This window comes from Apus apus, chromosome 4 (assembly GCF_020740795.1).
Source record: "Apus apus isolate bApuApu2 chromosome 4, bApuApu2.pri.cur, whole genome shotgun sequence".
In the NCBI taxonomy this organism is placed as follows: domain Eukaryota; kingdom Metazoa; phylum Chordata; class Aves; order Apodiformes; family Apodidae; genus Apus; species Apus apus.
The window spans coordinates 7,929,363-7,946,082 of record NC_067285.1 but is presented as its reverse complement, the minus strand read 5'-3'; the positions used below and the strand labels follow the sequence as shown (position 1 = coordinate 7,946,082).

Below are 16,720 nucleotides of genomic sequence, written 5' to 3'. Positions count from 1 at the left end.
TAGGTAACTAAAGCTGGTTTTACCTGTTGTGATAATAATGGGTGATATTAACCATGACTAATTTCAGAAGTAGTAGCTTAATAATATCGATAGGAGGCACTGAGATTTTTCTAATATAAGGGAGTGTCACACTATGTCTATTCCACTTATAGACATTGTTCTAGTGTTTAAAGCACTACGCTGTTAGTGTTAGTAATTATTTAGAAGACATTTTGAAAAGTGTTATTTGCGTGACACCATTGCAAATGAAAGTGTTCCAAGGAGTAGTTTGCATAATATGATACTTGAATCTCTTATATTCTGAAATAATTAATTTCAACACATATTTTAATATAATATTTTATAAATAACTGTCCTTGGGCAAATGCAGTAGAACGTTGTATGTGGAAACATTTTAACATACATAATGAGTGTATCTGGTTCTCCTTTTCTCTGTATACAGATTTAGTTTGCAGAATAAGTATTTGTAGAAATTTTCTTATAGTTTTTGTCAGCTAGCAGAGCCATTTTCAAAAATAATCAGCAGTTTGCTGAAAGGATTTTTTAAACCCACTTGATTAGGAAGAAGAGTGCAGTTCTGGGCTAAGCAGGGCCTACAAAAAGCCTTGAGTTACAGAACTGCGTAAGTGAGCAACACGGATTCATAGTGACCTAAGTGAGAGAGATAATAGGATTAGATCTTGTTTAACACTTCCTAAGTTAGAAAGCAGTGAATTAATTTTGAGTTTATTACTGATTCTTTACACCCAAAAAATCTCCCTATGCTAAATTAATATTTAGGGGAAAATTCTGAAGAACTGAAAACAAATTTATTGTAACATGAGGTCCAAAACCTGAAGTCCAAGTAGATTCACATTTTGCTCTTTGCTTGCTAATGTGCAATACATTATATGTCTGATCCTTGGATCTAGCAGCAAAATGACCTTTTCAGGGCTCATTTTTTTTTTCTCATTTTTGATTTGTTCAAGGGAAATTACAGACGACTGGTATTTGGTTTCCAAAAGGGATACATAAAAACTTGACCTTTTGGAACTGTTATTTTTTGGGATGTGTACACTGTATTTTAAGTATGTCTTAGCTGTTGTTTGCTGGACTATGTCTAGTTTAAATAGGCCTTCATTTTATTCAGTATAAAGCTAGGACAAGAAGTAGAACTCCTCTCATTTTTTTCCCATGGCAGACCTTTGCACACACCTGAGGGCATTTTTTCTTCAGGCTATTTTAAAAGAAAGTGTCATGGAACAGGTCCTGGTATCTTAGGAAAGTTCTTGCAGAGCGTGTTTTGTAGGGCAAATAGCCTGTTGTCCTGTGTCCATCATTGTAGTATCTCGTTACTTTCCACTTAACAGAGTGAGAAATAAGGTATGGGGAAAGCAAGCAAGTGAGATTATATATTTATGAAGTTCAAGATGAAAAGAATAAATTAATCCAGATTGTCAGACTCCTACTGTCTCAAGGAGGGTTATTCCTGCTGCTTGGTTTCCTAACCCAACTTCTATCCATCTATTGAAGCCACTACATCTCCGGCAGTCATGGAATGGTGAGCTTGTTTCACCTAAAAACCAGCAAAATATTTTAATGACTGTGATATACCTTTCCAGTGAAATCATCCGATTTGGAAGTTAACCAAGTCAAATAGGTTATTCAAAATGTAAATGAGAAATTGCTCTCCTTTCCAGCTATGTAAATAGCTAGTTTAATTCAAAGAGAGATGTAACACCAAGAGTAACAGAGTAACAATGAGAAAAGTTACAGAGAAGGCAATCCTTTTCATGTGCAAATTAAAGCAAATAATCAGAGCTTCATTAAAATATCACTATAATTCAGTTTGAGAATGAGAATTTAAGATTTTTGAAGAGAATTAAGTTATATTTCTAACGAAAGTGCCTGTGGTCCATTCAGATCTCTGTAGTAACTGAAACCCATTTAAGTGGATTCTGTTGTTTAGCTATGTGATAAATCTCAAGAATATGTGATAAATGACTGATAAATACAGTTTCTTTGTTCTTGCAGGGCTGTCCATCTACATGTACTTTTAATTTTATTGACTCTTGGACTTTGTCATACGCAATGTGATCAGAAATTACTCAATGCAACTCTCCATGAGGTTTTGACAATTTCCCTCATTGCAAACACTTTTCCTATAAAACTCAGATTTAATACCTAGCATTGTTACCACTTTTGTTGTAGCCTTTGGTGCTATCCACATCAGCAGTTCACGGCACAGAAAGAGGAGAGAAGATGACCAAGCTGTAACTGCAGAAAAGTCACAGCTGGGTGATGGATAAGCAGAACAGGCATTTCAGATTAGACATTTGGAAATCTTTTCACTAGGAGAGTAGTACAGGACTGAACTGGGCTGCAGTGGCCTTAGATATTGTAGAATTACCATTCTTCTTTGTTTTGAAGGTACAGTATTGGTAGTTATCTGATCTTGGACAAAACAAACAAACAAACAAACAACAACAAAAAGTCTAAGATGTGAAGGAGGGAAGCCTAGGCAGTTGTTGCTGTTGTTAAATTAATAGGCATGCTTTCAACTGCCATATCCCTTCTTATTGCTGAAATAGTGCACTGAGACTGCCTGGCTCTAAACAGTCAAAAATAAAACTTTTTAGTCTGGTGGTTAAAAGTCTTCCTAGCATTTTTTTCAAGTGTTTGCCACCTCTTATCCTTACCCTATCTGTCAAGCTGTCTGATGAGCTTGGGCATGCACACTAGCAAAAATGCCTGTGCAAGCACACACTAACATGTACCTTGCTTGCCAGTGTGGGCTAAAGTGCCCATAAAGGTGCCAACATTAACAGAAAGAATTTTGAAAGGATTTTTCCTGTTCATCCTATTGTAGGACTAAAATGGTCTCGTGCTTTTCTAACATATCAGTCCTTCAAAAATGTCTGTTACTATCTTTCAAAAAGAAAGTACTTGTGTCCTAGTTCCTAACATTTCATGTACTTTATTTGGGTTTTTTTCAGTTAAAGCTTTTCTAGGACAGTTATGTTGGAAGGTGAAGAGAAGAGCATAGAAAAAGCAGTGCTAGTCAGAAAAACTGTATCTTATTCCACATGAGAAACCTAATCTTTAATTAAATAAATAAATAAAATAAAAATAGTCCTCTAAATAGGAAAAAGAAGCAAAATGGTAACACTTCCTAAAATACAAAAGATTTGAAACATGTCAGCCTAGTATTTCTGCAGTGTTGTGATCTGTTAATGTGAAATCATCATAACACATATTTTGCATTGAGTGTTTTCTTGTACATTAATAAAATATGGGCGATAAAATATTTTGAAAGTCTACATGTTATCAACCAAAAAAAACCACAACAACCCAAACCATTTCTACTTAAATAAGAACATTGCAAGTAATACATTTGCTTATAGAAGATTATACAAGATGCCATGGAACATTTTAGTTCACTCCAAACTGTGTTGCTCAGAGAAGTGCCCCACATGAGAATTTTTTTGCAATTAATGGTAAAATTGAATTTTGTACCCAGGCAAATACTTTTCTGTGATACACTTCTAGATGGGGAAGCAGGTCCTATTTCAAAGGTACTTACTTGACTAGCACACCAAAACTCAAAAATCAACGTAATTATGGGTGAAGATGTTTACGTGTCCATGCAGAATCAGTTTAAATGTGTTTTTCCATGACAAGGAACTAATTAAGCCAAAGTGGTTGGTTTTTAATTAAATGCTCTCAAATTATTTGGGTTTTGAGTGAGAAATTATAGTATCCTAACATCTTGCTGTTCTTCACTGAGGACAAATACAATTCTATGCTTTACAAGAAAGACTCTTCAATAGGCTGTAAATTAATACTTTGAAATCGCTGCAAAATAAGACGCCTAAAAAATCAGTCTTGTCAATATTGTTGTGCTTCAAGAGATTTAAAGTTATATTGACCTTGGAATCAGTTGTCTACTCAGTTAGATAAATGCTCATTGAATTTCTCTGTCCTTTTTTGAATTTCCCAAAGTTTGAATGGAATCTTTAGAAAAGTGCTTAATTCTGATTAGTGTAGGTGAACTGTATTATAAAATATTCAAATATTACATGTTAATAATATCCATTTATTCTTTGTCTCCAAGTACATATCTCTAATTACTGAAGAAGTACGTATTTAATTTTTGTTTGTGTGATTTTAAGTGCAGTTTTTTTAATACAAGTATCACTAGCATAGTTTCACTTTCCACTATCCCATGTTTATTCTGCCTCAGCTATGATGAAATCTGTGTATTTTTTTTTAATCTCTTTGACTGCTGACAAAAAGGTAGGGAAGAGTTTTTTTACTCTTCTCATAATATCCATGTTCAGAAAGTTTCCCTGTTTCTTGGCCTATGGCTGAATTATGGGAATTTCCCCATTCCAACCACAAAACTGATTTTAAACATCATAATCTCATCCTCTACTTCTCCTCATTTTATCTTATTTTTCCTATTGTGCAACTTACGGAGAGCTTTAAAATGCTGAACAGAAAGAAGCAGTATTTTAAACAGAGCACTTTTATTTGATGTGCAAGTGTTTAGCTGCCGAATTCAGCAGTACTTCATGAACAGCCAAAAATTGTAAAGTTTTCATTCTTGTTTACAGAGGTAATTAAGATAAAACTCTTCGTAGTACTCTCCTCAAATGGCAGAATATCAAAATTACAATGACTACCCTGTGAATGAAAAGGTTTTACTGAATGCAAGACCAAGAGCAGAGGGGAAGAAAACTGCTAGCCTTAAAAAATGGAGAATAGATAAAATGTGTATCCCTTTATAAATATTTGAAGTAATTATTTGTTCATTTGGAGCATAGGTTGTTCTGCTCATTTAAATATTTTCCCCAAGCAATTCTGTTTGTTTAAAACAATGTTTGATTTCCCATTAAGAAGGAAGCATTTGCCAAAGCTCTGTAGGTTTACAATACTGTAATGAGTTCCATATGGGAGGACTGCTCTAATAACATTGTTTTCTTTAATTTTTGTTACTTTAGGAAGAAAAGGAGCTGGGTGTAGTAATTTTAGCACGTAGTGACTCAGTATTTTATGCTTTAAATTTTTGTAGTCTTTGTCAAGTTGTTGGTGGGTCATAGTTTTTCTTTCTGGCTGTAAAATCATAAATATATTGTAATGATGCAAATCAGTGCTGATGTAAATCAATATAAAGAGACCATCAGGTTCATTTTTAAAATAAGAGTTAAAAACATATTTTTTAAGCATCTAGATAGTCACACTAAGCTTTTATTTATTCTGGATATAAACCATAAGGTTTCACCCACAGACATCAATTATCTTTTTAGTATGATACACCGGGAGCCCATTTGCACAGGGGCTTACTGACAACTACACTGCATGTTTATAAAAACCAGGCCTTGGGAATGTACTGGGTATTAGGAGACTACTGTACTGTTTTGATTTTACTGCTATGAGTGCTTCTTTGGATTTCTATGGACAATCTTAAAATGCAAGGCAAGAAAAAAAACATGAGAAGTATTACTAAACGAGCTTCTTGCTTTGTAACAGACCTTAAATCAAGAGTGTATATTAGTAAGCTGCCAGCAAATATTTGCTTGCATGGCTTTTATTATTTCAAAGGCTTTTATGAACAGTACGTCACAGTGCTAGTGTCATTTACATTCAAATACCACTTTCTAATGTTTTCTAATAGGGACAAAAATGCTACAAAAATGAAACATCTTTTCTAATGTAACATTTGTGCAAGCATTTTGTCTTTTCAAGATGCTGTGACATCCTGTTCAGTTGAAGGGACACACAACTTTGATTGCACGACTCACTCACTTTAAATGTTTAATAATGCTTTTGTTAGTTGCACTGAACCAATGAAGTAAGATCTGTATTATCTAGTGCTGGTCATCATTTTTATTCATCATGGTTTAATAAGCATTATAATTACAGCTTGAGGAATAAATAAGAGTTAGCTTTGTGGTTTTGCTTGGGACTTGTGTGCACACTGGTATGATTGGAAGGGATTATACAAACTCTGTGAGCATAGCTGTTCATATTCAAAGACATTGATGCAGGCTTCCCAACCCTGACACATTATTCTTCATATATAAGTAACTTCAGAAAAGATTCTGTGTGAAATTGGGTCCTGACACTATTAACTCCATCTGGCTTAGTAGTGAAGTATGAAAATTTGAAGGCCAAGTGGACTTGTTCTTGGCAGGTTCCCTAATGTATGCATTATGAGTGGAATTAGAGTTCAACTATTTTTACGAACTGTTTCCCATATTTGCTTACAGCTTGCACAAATAACAAAGTTATTTAGAATGAACAGTCAGTTAGGGAAGCTTTCATTTAGATATTTCATCAGAGTTCAAGCTGAAAGACCATTTGTAGACAACATAAGCCCTCTGGGCTCAGTTCTCAAGTAAATATAGATGATGATAATTTAGTATAATGTTCTTCCTTTAATATTACAAATATGACTATTTGCATGCTATTTACATTCTTATGTTTTAATGGGAGGTATAGTAGGGCAGAGTAATATCTGGTGCATTTTTTAATGTTTTGTTAAAACATCATTTTTTCCTCATCAGCAACTTATGCGGGAGCGACAGCAGATGGCCAGCCGCCCCTTTGCTTCTGTCGATGTAGCACTGGAAGTAGGAGCTGAGCAAACAGACTTTCTACGAGGGCCATTAGAGGTAGGAACAGTGGTGTTGACAAGGGACCATTGTGATTTGCATATTTATATTGCTAGTCTCATCTGCATCTGCTTCTGAAACCAAGCAGCGTCTGATTACCTGGAGCTGACAAGTCTCAGCTACATATGTTATGCCATTTTCAAGGCACAGAGTTTTAATAGCATGACATAAGCTGTAACAAAAGCCACTGGAGAATCTATTAGCTTGGGCTGGAGTGACAGTCAGCTCACCTGGCAGTCGTTTCTTGATGGATGTGAGCTGAAGGAATGCGAGATGCAGGCATTAAGGAGGGAGAAAACCTCATGCTTGGTCCTTTGAGTGCACAGTGCCACCTAGTTAACATCTATCTTAATTAAGAGAGATTACAGCAAACAAACAAACAAAGAAATAAGTAAACCAGCTGTGAGTTGAATTTCAGTGTTGTGTTTTATACGTGAAGATTTAAAGAATACAGAGGATACTGCATATTTTAGTGTGTAGATAATGGCTACATTACTGCATTCTTTTATTGTAATTGCAGTACCTTGGAAAAGAAATAATAATATGCAAGGCAATGTGATATTGGAATAGTGTAATAATGCATGAAATCGATTCTGGAACACACACCTGAAAATAGAGGGAGAATTACAATATGTGGATAATAATGAATATCTAATCTAAGTTGGGCTTTTGGTAGATGGTAATCCTCTATTCCTTTACTTTTATTTACAATATTGTGTTTACAGTTACTACTTTATCTTATTTATGGTGGGACCTGGGAATGAGGCATGATAGCTCTGAAATCTTTCAAGATTGTACCTTTCTTTTCACTGCTGCCAGTTTCTCATAAATTCAAAGCTTCTCTTACTTTTCTCAACAGCCTCTTTCAATGGAAGATTAAATACACTCTGTCAAATCCCTAAGGTTCATGGGGAAGTGAGCAATGTGAAAAACAGATTCATAGCAGAAAGAAAAAGAATCAACTCTTGAGTACTTATCAAATTGAGGTGCTCAGTCCTGCTTCTGTATAGGAAGCAATCACAGTTGTTCTTGCTGCCATAATTTAAATACTTGGAATAGATAGTGAAATTCAACAACATATCTGTTTGAAGAAGCGTTGTTTTTTTTCTGACTAAATATTAGAACCCCCACATTCTTCACCAATATCACCATATTTCTGTCACCTTTTATCTTGGAACAGACCTCTCCAGCTTCTCAGGCTAAGGACACATTACACTGTAGTTAAAAGTTCAACATTTTTTAAAATGTGACTTCATTGTTTCTGTACTGGTATCTGGGATAATTTTCTGTGTTGTCTTTTCAGAGGGAGGCAATGAGTGGGAGCTGAGACATCCAAACTCTAATTCTGTACATACTGATTATTTAATTACACTTTAGAAGTAAACATCACAAGTTAATTGCCACATTTTCTTTACTCTTATATTTTATTTTGCACTAAAAGAGGTAGATGCTAAAATACTTTAATTATATTTTACAGTTTTTATTAGCTTTTTCTTCCTAGCCTAGCATTTTCTAGTAAATGTTTGGTATTCAGTGTCCAGCATGTTTTTTTTCCTAATACATAGTTACACGGAATGAAGTCCATTCAGAGTTTCCATGGAATTACAATGTACTGATCTATATCAAAACAAAGCATTGTGCTGGGGAATAAGTGAATGTGATTCAGGTTATTGATTCTGAAGAAAGAGCTATACCAAGCTTCTATTCCTGGTCTATTCTGTTTGCAAAAGGACACTAAAATTTATGGTTGCCATTCTTATCTTCATTCTCAGCTCTCTTTTGGACTGAAGAGAATTTGGGTCACACATGTATATCCAATACTTAAAACAGTAGGATAGCATGAAGTAGCTGCAAATTTATTTTGTTAAGTTAGAATAATTAAAGATATTTTAATAATTCTGTGATATCTGATGCCCATTGTGATCTTCTAAAGTTAAAGATCTCTTGGAAAAATGAACTATATGCAGTAACTGTCTTTGAAATGTTCCACCAGCGTTGCAGAGATCTTGCACTGATACACCAGGAGTTCCAGTTTTAACGGTGGTGTATTGCATCCCCTCACCTCGAACTTCTATTGACATTGTAATCATTCCAGCACTTCCAATGACGTTGTATTGATCCACAGGTCCTTTGGGCACAGTGTAATGTCACTGTTCCAAATATTACTGCAAGTCTCCCATTCAGCTGCATAGTAAACTTCATTAGTCATCTGGCTTACATGATGGTGGTTTAGTACAGCTGGTGTTCTAGATTAATACTGATGGTCTGGTCCATGTCAATATTAATGTGACTGTCTGCATGTTAATTCCAATATGCCATTGGGTTGGCTTCTGGTTTATTGTTTGCATGGGGTTTTTTTTAATATCCAGAATAACTGTTTCACTGTAGAGGTTTAGTTTGCAATAGTAAGGAACTTTTTGCCCACAACTTGGAAAGCATATCTAAAATAATGAGAGAATAGATACTGTACTTAAAATTATTGCTTAGGTTAGATATTTACATTACAACTGATAATATTTGGATCTATTTTCCATCAGCAGCAATTTGTGACAGATTAAAATAAAATGCTGAAAACATTATAGAAGACAGTGGAATCTCTGTTCTTTTGGGCTCTCTTTTTGCTTTGGAGGGTTTACCGGCCAGTCTTTCTTAATGTTTTACCAACAAAATGACATTATCTTTACTTTGACTCATTCAAAATACTTCAGTCTGCATCATGTTTCTCGTTTTGCCTGCTCTTTGAGTGGGTTTTCAAGCACTGGCAGTAGCCTTTGCTCTTCCCAATTTAAACCATAGCATTCACCAATCTTGCCTCTTCAGGCTGCCTTTCTGTGTAGCTAATTCACAATATTACATTAAAAAGTCTCATCTTGGCCTTGCATCAACTATTAAATATCTTATTGTCATCTTAAACTTAATGCAGAAGAAATAAAACTTGTTTTTTCCCTTGCCCTCTTTCCTTCTTGACATCATGTTAACCACAATCTTGCTAATGACACTGATAGCATAGTAGTATCCTAGTTCTAAATGAAATACCTACTCCTGCTGTGGCATCACATTCATGATACTAATCTTGTGCACAATTATCCACGCCAGCCCTTGTCTGTATCTTCATCTACTTCCATTGCAATTGCCATTTTCATACTTGGAAGTGATGAAATCTGCATGAATTGATGAAATGTGCATGAGCTCTTACAAGGGAAGCTGAGACTGGAGGAAGGTCAACCCTCACTCTTCCTCCTACCTCTTGGGAAGAATAAGAGTAGCGTAAAGTTACTCTGGTGGAGGAGAGGAAGGGAAGTCTGGAAGGCAGTGAACCTCTGCATCCCAAGAGGGGAACAGGCAAAGGGACTACAGTGAAGTGGCCAGTGTTTCAGGGGAGGGAAAAGAAGAGGAAGAATTCCTAAGGTCCCCTGGTTAGCAGTTGCACATAGCAGTCTATTAGGAAACAGAGTAAGAAAAGTCCAGAAGCACCTTGTTCAGAGAGTCTGAGAATATTGTGGTATTTTGTGATACCACCACAACTTTTTCAATATGAGAATCATAAAAAATTAAAGTAGGATCATAGATCAATAGATACAATTCTTCTTGGCATCCAGTGCCCTCAGTGTTAAAATGTTTTTTATTCCTGTCATTTCTTCTTTCTAGACATCTAAGACATTTCCAGACTTAGTTACTTTTTGCTGCTCAGTATATCCCTAAAACTAAGTAATTTAGCCTGTCTTCATATTCTAAATGTCCTTTAGGCAGCAATTTTTCCCCAAAATATAAATCACTTTTGAAGAGTCATTTCCACTGTGCTGCTGACAGTAATTGTAGTTAATCTGTATGTTAAATGAAAAGTAATAAAAATGTTTTTTCTGTCCTGCTTTGCCTAACTTCTGGGTAGTTTTCAGTTCATTTAAAGCCCATGGTTTTGTTGTTGTTGTTGTTGCTGTTTTTTCTTTTGGAGGAGGGCCAGATTCTTTAGACCTGTGAGATAAGTTGGACAGGACTGTATGTAATGTATGGTTATGTTAAATCTTTGGACAGCAGCATCTACTGGAGCAAAGGCAGATGTGCTATAGCCTGCATAAGAACCAAGGACAGATTTGCTCTATTTGCTTTTTTTTTTCATTTTCTTTAGTATGTGCTGTAAGAATTATTTCTGCAGAAAATAGGCACTAAATCTTTCATTTTTCCATCAAGTTGCTGTGTTTCCCATAGAATTGTCACAGATGTTAGGCTGTTCTCTATTTCTGACAAGGTAAAATAATCTCAAGAATTCTGAATTTCAAATAAAATCTAGCTTTGTTTCTCTAGAAAGCAGGAAGAAATATTGATGGTACATTAAATAAGTTTTGAATTTCAGGCATTTCTGATAAACATGAAGCAAAGATCAGCCATCACTTCTTATTTATTGGAGTAAAAGAATTGGAATGGAGTACACCAGTAGCTATCATTATACCTACAGTGGCTACTGGAAATCAGAGTGACTTGTTAAAACATTAAAATCCTGTACCAGAGGTTTGTGGGATTTAGGTAACTGAAGTTTATAGTAATAAGCTGTGTTGCTGCTTTCTCCTGCCAATAAGATGTCAAGACTTTTTACCTTCCTTTACAAATAAATCTGGTTAACTCCAGTTCATTTTCTTGTTTAATTTGAATAATTAAGTGAGTAATTTTGAAATGGCAACCTAAGCATACTTCATTGTTTTGTACAAAACAAAACCACTTGTATGTTTCAGCAGCATTAGACCTGCATTATTTTGATGACATAATGTCTAATACAAAGGAACAAACTCTTCCTAGCTCTTTTATACAGGTCATCAGACTTGATATTTTCAGTTCCTAATTTCAGTCTCAGTGTCAGAGGATAAATTCAGCCCCCTTGTATGAAAGTAACAGTTCATTGAAGAGAATGATGACATTCTCCCTAGAACGATCATCTTGTTTTCAGTGACCATAAAAGCAATGTATATTGGGCAACAGGAGCTGTCAAAGACCAGTGCATTATAATTGCACTTTTTGCTTACTTAAAAAGTCATGCTGTATAATTTAGGAAGTTGCAGGTGTTGCTCATGCAAGCTTATTCGGGATCTGAACTCTGGGAACTTCAAAGAATATATTAGTATATAATTTTTATCATTTATTGTAATTTTTGCTTAAAATATTATAAAATATCATTATTGTTAAAGTGGGATCACTAGACAGAATCCCACACTACCTCGTGGGAAAACAAGACATTCACCTGGATGGGGAAGAATAGTTTCAGTCACTAATCCATATTTCTATCTCTGTCATGGTTAGTGCTGAGGAAGGTGTAATGCCAAACGAAGCATACAGCCTGAGAGCCAGTGCAGCCACAATCACATGGAATAAATTGAAAGTTGCACTGAACGATTCCAGTGACTACAAAAGCTGTAGCTGGACTCAAGGGAGCAGAAACATAGTTTAGAGACACCTACCTTGTTAGTTTTTTCCAGTGTCATTCAGAAGCTATGGTCACATTATGTCTCTTGTAACCTGCCCTTTGGAAGGCTTCGCATGTGTATGTGAGGAGCTGGTGTTTTTAGAACTCTCATCCTGTAGTTTAATTGTAATTTTTCTAACTATGACTTTTCTTTCCTAGCAAAGTTGGGGTTTTTCTACCATTTGCTATTTCCAAGTTTGGATTATCCATATTGCCCATATGTTATGTCTGTAAGCCAAGCTCTGCTTGGCATTGGAAAAGGCTTTGCTAAGTCCTGTGTCTTGTCTGTGGCACTGCAGCTCAAAGAGGACCAGAGCAGAGAAAATCCAGATGAGAACAATGTGAGCAATCAGAGACTTAGAAAATACAACTGCAAGGAAAAGTCAAGGAAAGTGGAGTAGACTATTCAAAGGAGTCAAAATAATAACTTTCAAATATGCAAAAGGTTAGTAGCAATCAGGAGGGTAACAGTCTTTGCTTTGCATGCACTGTAGAGAGAAGAGGTGTAATGGACTTAAATTGTAGTAGAGGAGATTTAGGCTGGATATCAGGAAAAACTTCTCATAATAAAGCTGAATCACTGGAAGCAATTGCCTGGGGAGGTGATGGAATGTCTTTTATTGGAAGCTTTTAAGAACAGGTTAGACAAACATTTCTCAGGTACCATGTACTGATAGATCTGTCTTCACTGTTATTCTGATTGCCACCTAGCTCTTCCTTCTGCATAGTCTCTGAAAATTTTCCATTTCTGTTTTTTGAACAACTTAATGACCTTCACTGCACTATTAGTTTTCTGTTACTGAATATTCCTGACCCTTCACTTTTGCTGTTATCTTCATTGATTTACATCCTGTTTTCTTGCACGATCAGAAACTGTTAAGTCATCTCTGAGCCCAGTCTCTCTATGACAGCAGGTCTGCCTAACATTATCTCCAATCCATTCTGCAATAGCTTCAATATTCTCCTTGAAGTCTGTATTCATGATGTAATTATTTTTTATCTTAACCAATGCATTACTGTTTTCATAGCCTTCCAAAATCCATGCATCCTGCACTACTAGATTGCAGAGAAATGTAGTTAGATGGTACACCTGACACTGAAGAGAAGAATCTATATTGGATCACATTTTCTGTTCTTCTATATTACTCAAAGATCATGCTAAATTTGCTGTCCACTGCCTCAAGAACTCCATTATCTTGTGCTACACCTTGACCTTGATGGCTCACTGCATTCTTCTCTGCCCACTCCATCAGTCGTGTTCATCTGGAAAACTTTCTCCTAAACTATTGAGTCACTTTATTTTAAATCCTACCTTCAAATATATTCTTTTTCTTCTTTGCAAATGATTGATTCACCTTGGGTATCGTCTTGCCATACCAAGTGTGAGGGATGTTCTGTTATAGGAAAAAATCACATTTGGTAGTTCTTCCGTTAGAGAAAAGCATTTACTTCAAAGCATTGTTGTTTTGTCCCTACAATAACTCCTTCCTCATATAGTGAACAGTTTTTCATTAAATAAGAATTTTTGCTTTCACACTATTTAATTCCTCATTCAGTGGTCATATAAAACAGTGTAGCTCTGCGCAATTAAATATCTTTACATTTGCATAAGACTTTTGTTGCTTCTCTTTAAATTTACATCTAACAATGTCTGAATGTCTGAGCCTGTGATTCAGAACAAATACATAATCTAGTTGGTCATGCATAATGGTCACCCCATGATTTTTTGTGTGTTGTGTATACTAACTCCATTCAATGTAAAGTGTACAGATGTTCCATTCCTTGCACAGGATCAGGTTAATAATATTTTAAGATTTCTAAGTAATAGTTTTCTCCATCATAAGGGAAATCTAAAAATAGTCTGAGAAATGCTGCCTGGAATAAGCCATATCATTTTTTCATATAGACAATTTTGTGTGTGTGTGTTTATTGCTAAAATACATATTAGAACCTCAGAACTTGTTGATGTTTTGACAGAGTCCTCAAAGAAAGGTTTTAGAAATTCTAGATTGGTTCTGGAATGTGTTCAGTCTCTAAATTTACAGAAAACACATTTTTAATCCCTACATTCTCCTTTTACTTCCTTATTTCTGTTGAGTTAAATTACTCTCATGGGCAACCAGATATTGTAAGAATGCCTTAAACATGATGTATAGGACATTTGTCTACGTGCAGGTTAATGTCCTAATATTTCATACTAAAAAGAGAGCAAAGCTTCTGCCTAATAGCTTATGAGGTATAGGATCTGTGAATTCAGAGTTCATTCTGAAAACCTGACTTTGTTCAGGTCTTTTTGGTAAGAATGTGTCTGTCCACTTCACAAAATTTATTTGGCATGTGTACTGCATAATCAGATGACTGTAGAAATTGTTTAGATAGAAAAATATGAGTTGTGTTGAACAAGATTGCCAACAAATTTCATGCTTAGTTGGAACAATTAGCAGGAATTTTGGCTGGTTAGCTAAATGTAGGTGTTTCAGCAGTATTGGCATGCTCTGGATAAAAATTGTTAAATTATTGTATTACACATAGTTGCAAGTTGAAAGTATCAAAATAAATATTCTGATTGTTTTCAAGCAGTAGTGTTTAGATGTGTCTGTAAATGTTATCAGTAATTACACTGTACATGTCCTATTGTCATTAAAATTAAAAAAAAAAACAACAAAAAAACAACAAAACAATTATCCAAACATCTTATTCCATAGAGTAGGTAGCATCCACTGAACTTTTGTACCTAAACTATATACAAATGTGTGTGTGTGTGTGTGTCTGCCTCTAGGATTATCTTGGAACAAGGCTTGCTCACAAGAGTCTTGCCTTTGGATAGCAAATCCACAATGACATTTTTTCAGGATAGTTTAAAATGAATATACCAAGGCATAGAAATAATTATGTTATCCAGATAAATTAAAAGCACATAGATTGAATTTTTTTTTTGTTTGACTGACTGGACCTTTCTGTGCACCTGATGTGTATATGCCATTCTCTGACCAGCTGCTCTTTCTAGTTATATGTATTTTCTTAGTATTTCTTTTGGGTTTAGATCAAAAGGTGTTTTTTTAATCTTTAAAGTAGGACATTTCTTTCTTTAAAAAGAAGGGAGAAGAATAGATACAGAATCTATAGTCTTTCATCAGCTATTTCCCATGTTTTCAGGTGGAGCTGGCTACTGTAGTGTTGCTTGATACTTGGCAACTTGTAGTCTGTGGCTTTGCTTCAGGCACTTTACCTGCTGTTTCCTAGCTCTGTGCTTGAGTTTCAGTCCTTCCTGCCAACAGCAATATATATTGAAACTGAGCAGACAGGAGACAAAAGCCTTTGCTTTTCTTCACAGAACTTGACAACCTGCATGTATTGTTAGGTAATGTATATAGGTTATGCCCGTTTTCACTGAAGTTTTATCATTCTGTCACTTCTGTTGAACTAAATTCAAGTCTGAAGTGAATCTGAGTTCCTTGTGTAGAAGACAGTGCACTTGCCCTGGACAGCAGATGCCTAAACCTCACCTAAGCTTCAGAGAATTACCCAATTTCCTTACTTGCCAAGACATTTCAGCCCATCAGGCATTTTCCTATTTGGTCTATGGACTTGGCTTTCAGAGAGTTATTAGCTAAGCTTTACCTGAGTTCATGCAAAATGAATGAAATATTATGTTTGGTCAGGATTATAACTAAACTAATTTTGAAGATGGCAGCCTTTTGCACAATAAAATAGTGAGAGTAGCATTTGCCCGTGAGCTAAGAAAGCACTGGTCCTGAGAGGGACTGTATCTACACAGCCCCAGGCATCCTGAGGGAGAACACTTTTATTTCTACAGCTTCAAGAGTGGATTAATTGGGTGGCAAAAGGAGAACAAATTAGAGGGAACCTGACTGCATGGGTGACCTGGACTCTCTTCTGGAAGGGGGAAGATGTGAAATATTCCCTGTGGGCAAGATCCAGATCTCCAGAGTATGCTCTTTCCATCTTGGTCTAAGCTTGGTTCTGCCTGATGCACTTTGGGCATCATGGCTCTTGAATTTCTGGTTTCATGGTGGCTCATTTCCAGGATGCTGTAAAAACTTCCATGGACAATACCCATTGAAGTGAGAGCTAAGCACAGTGTGGTTGTGATCTAGCAACAGTTTAGAACCAGTTTGCCACTGTTTTGCAAAATAAATAGCTGAAGAAGGTTTAAAATAAGCTTATATATCCCAGATGTTTATCTTATTAGTGACTTTCTTTTACCTTTAATTATATGGAGATATAACAGCTCAAGATGAAGAGGAAGTAAGAGAACAAAAAAAATGTGGGACCCTGAAGAAAAGCAATAATTCTAAAGCAATGTGGGGCTGTAGAGGAAGATGCTTTGATGCTTTGGGACCAACAATTATATGTCTGTAAAATGCACAGAACACATATCCATAAAATAGCACAAAACTACTTCAATGTCTCCCCTAGTGTCATCTCTTCACTGAATAAGATGTTGAGGACATTTGGTTTTTGCTTTATATGTTTTGCCTTACATTTATGTGAAAGAGGCCCAAGTCAGTGAAACTTGTCTAGAATTTGGGGTAAATGATAGGGAAGTTTTTTAAATTCTACAAACCAAGTAATATTTCAGTGATATTAT

General features: G+C 35.6%; 1 protein-coding gene across 8 annotated transcripts in view; it reads left to right on the top strand.

The window, feature by feature from the left end:
- ATRNL1 (attractin like 1) overlaps window positions 1-16,720 on the top strand; it is a 451,738-nt gene that overhangs the window by 318,580 nt on the left and 116,438 nt on the right. For 6 of the 8 annotated variants that reach the window (XR_007889398.1, XM_051618375.1, XM_051618374.1 and 3 more), the window contains one exon: window positions 6,549-6,656. The exons of the other annotated variants lie outside the window; for them this stretch is intronic. Coding sequence is in view for 5 of the 6 variants with exons in the window: in XM_051618375.1 (XP_051474335.1) it covers window positions 6,549-6,656 (108 nt within the window). In the remaining variant the exon portion in view is untranslated. The remainder of the gene's footprint in view (window positions 1-6,548; window positions 6,657-16,720) is intronic. 8 annotated transcript variants of the gene reach the window in all.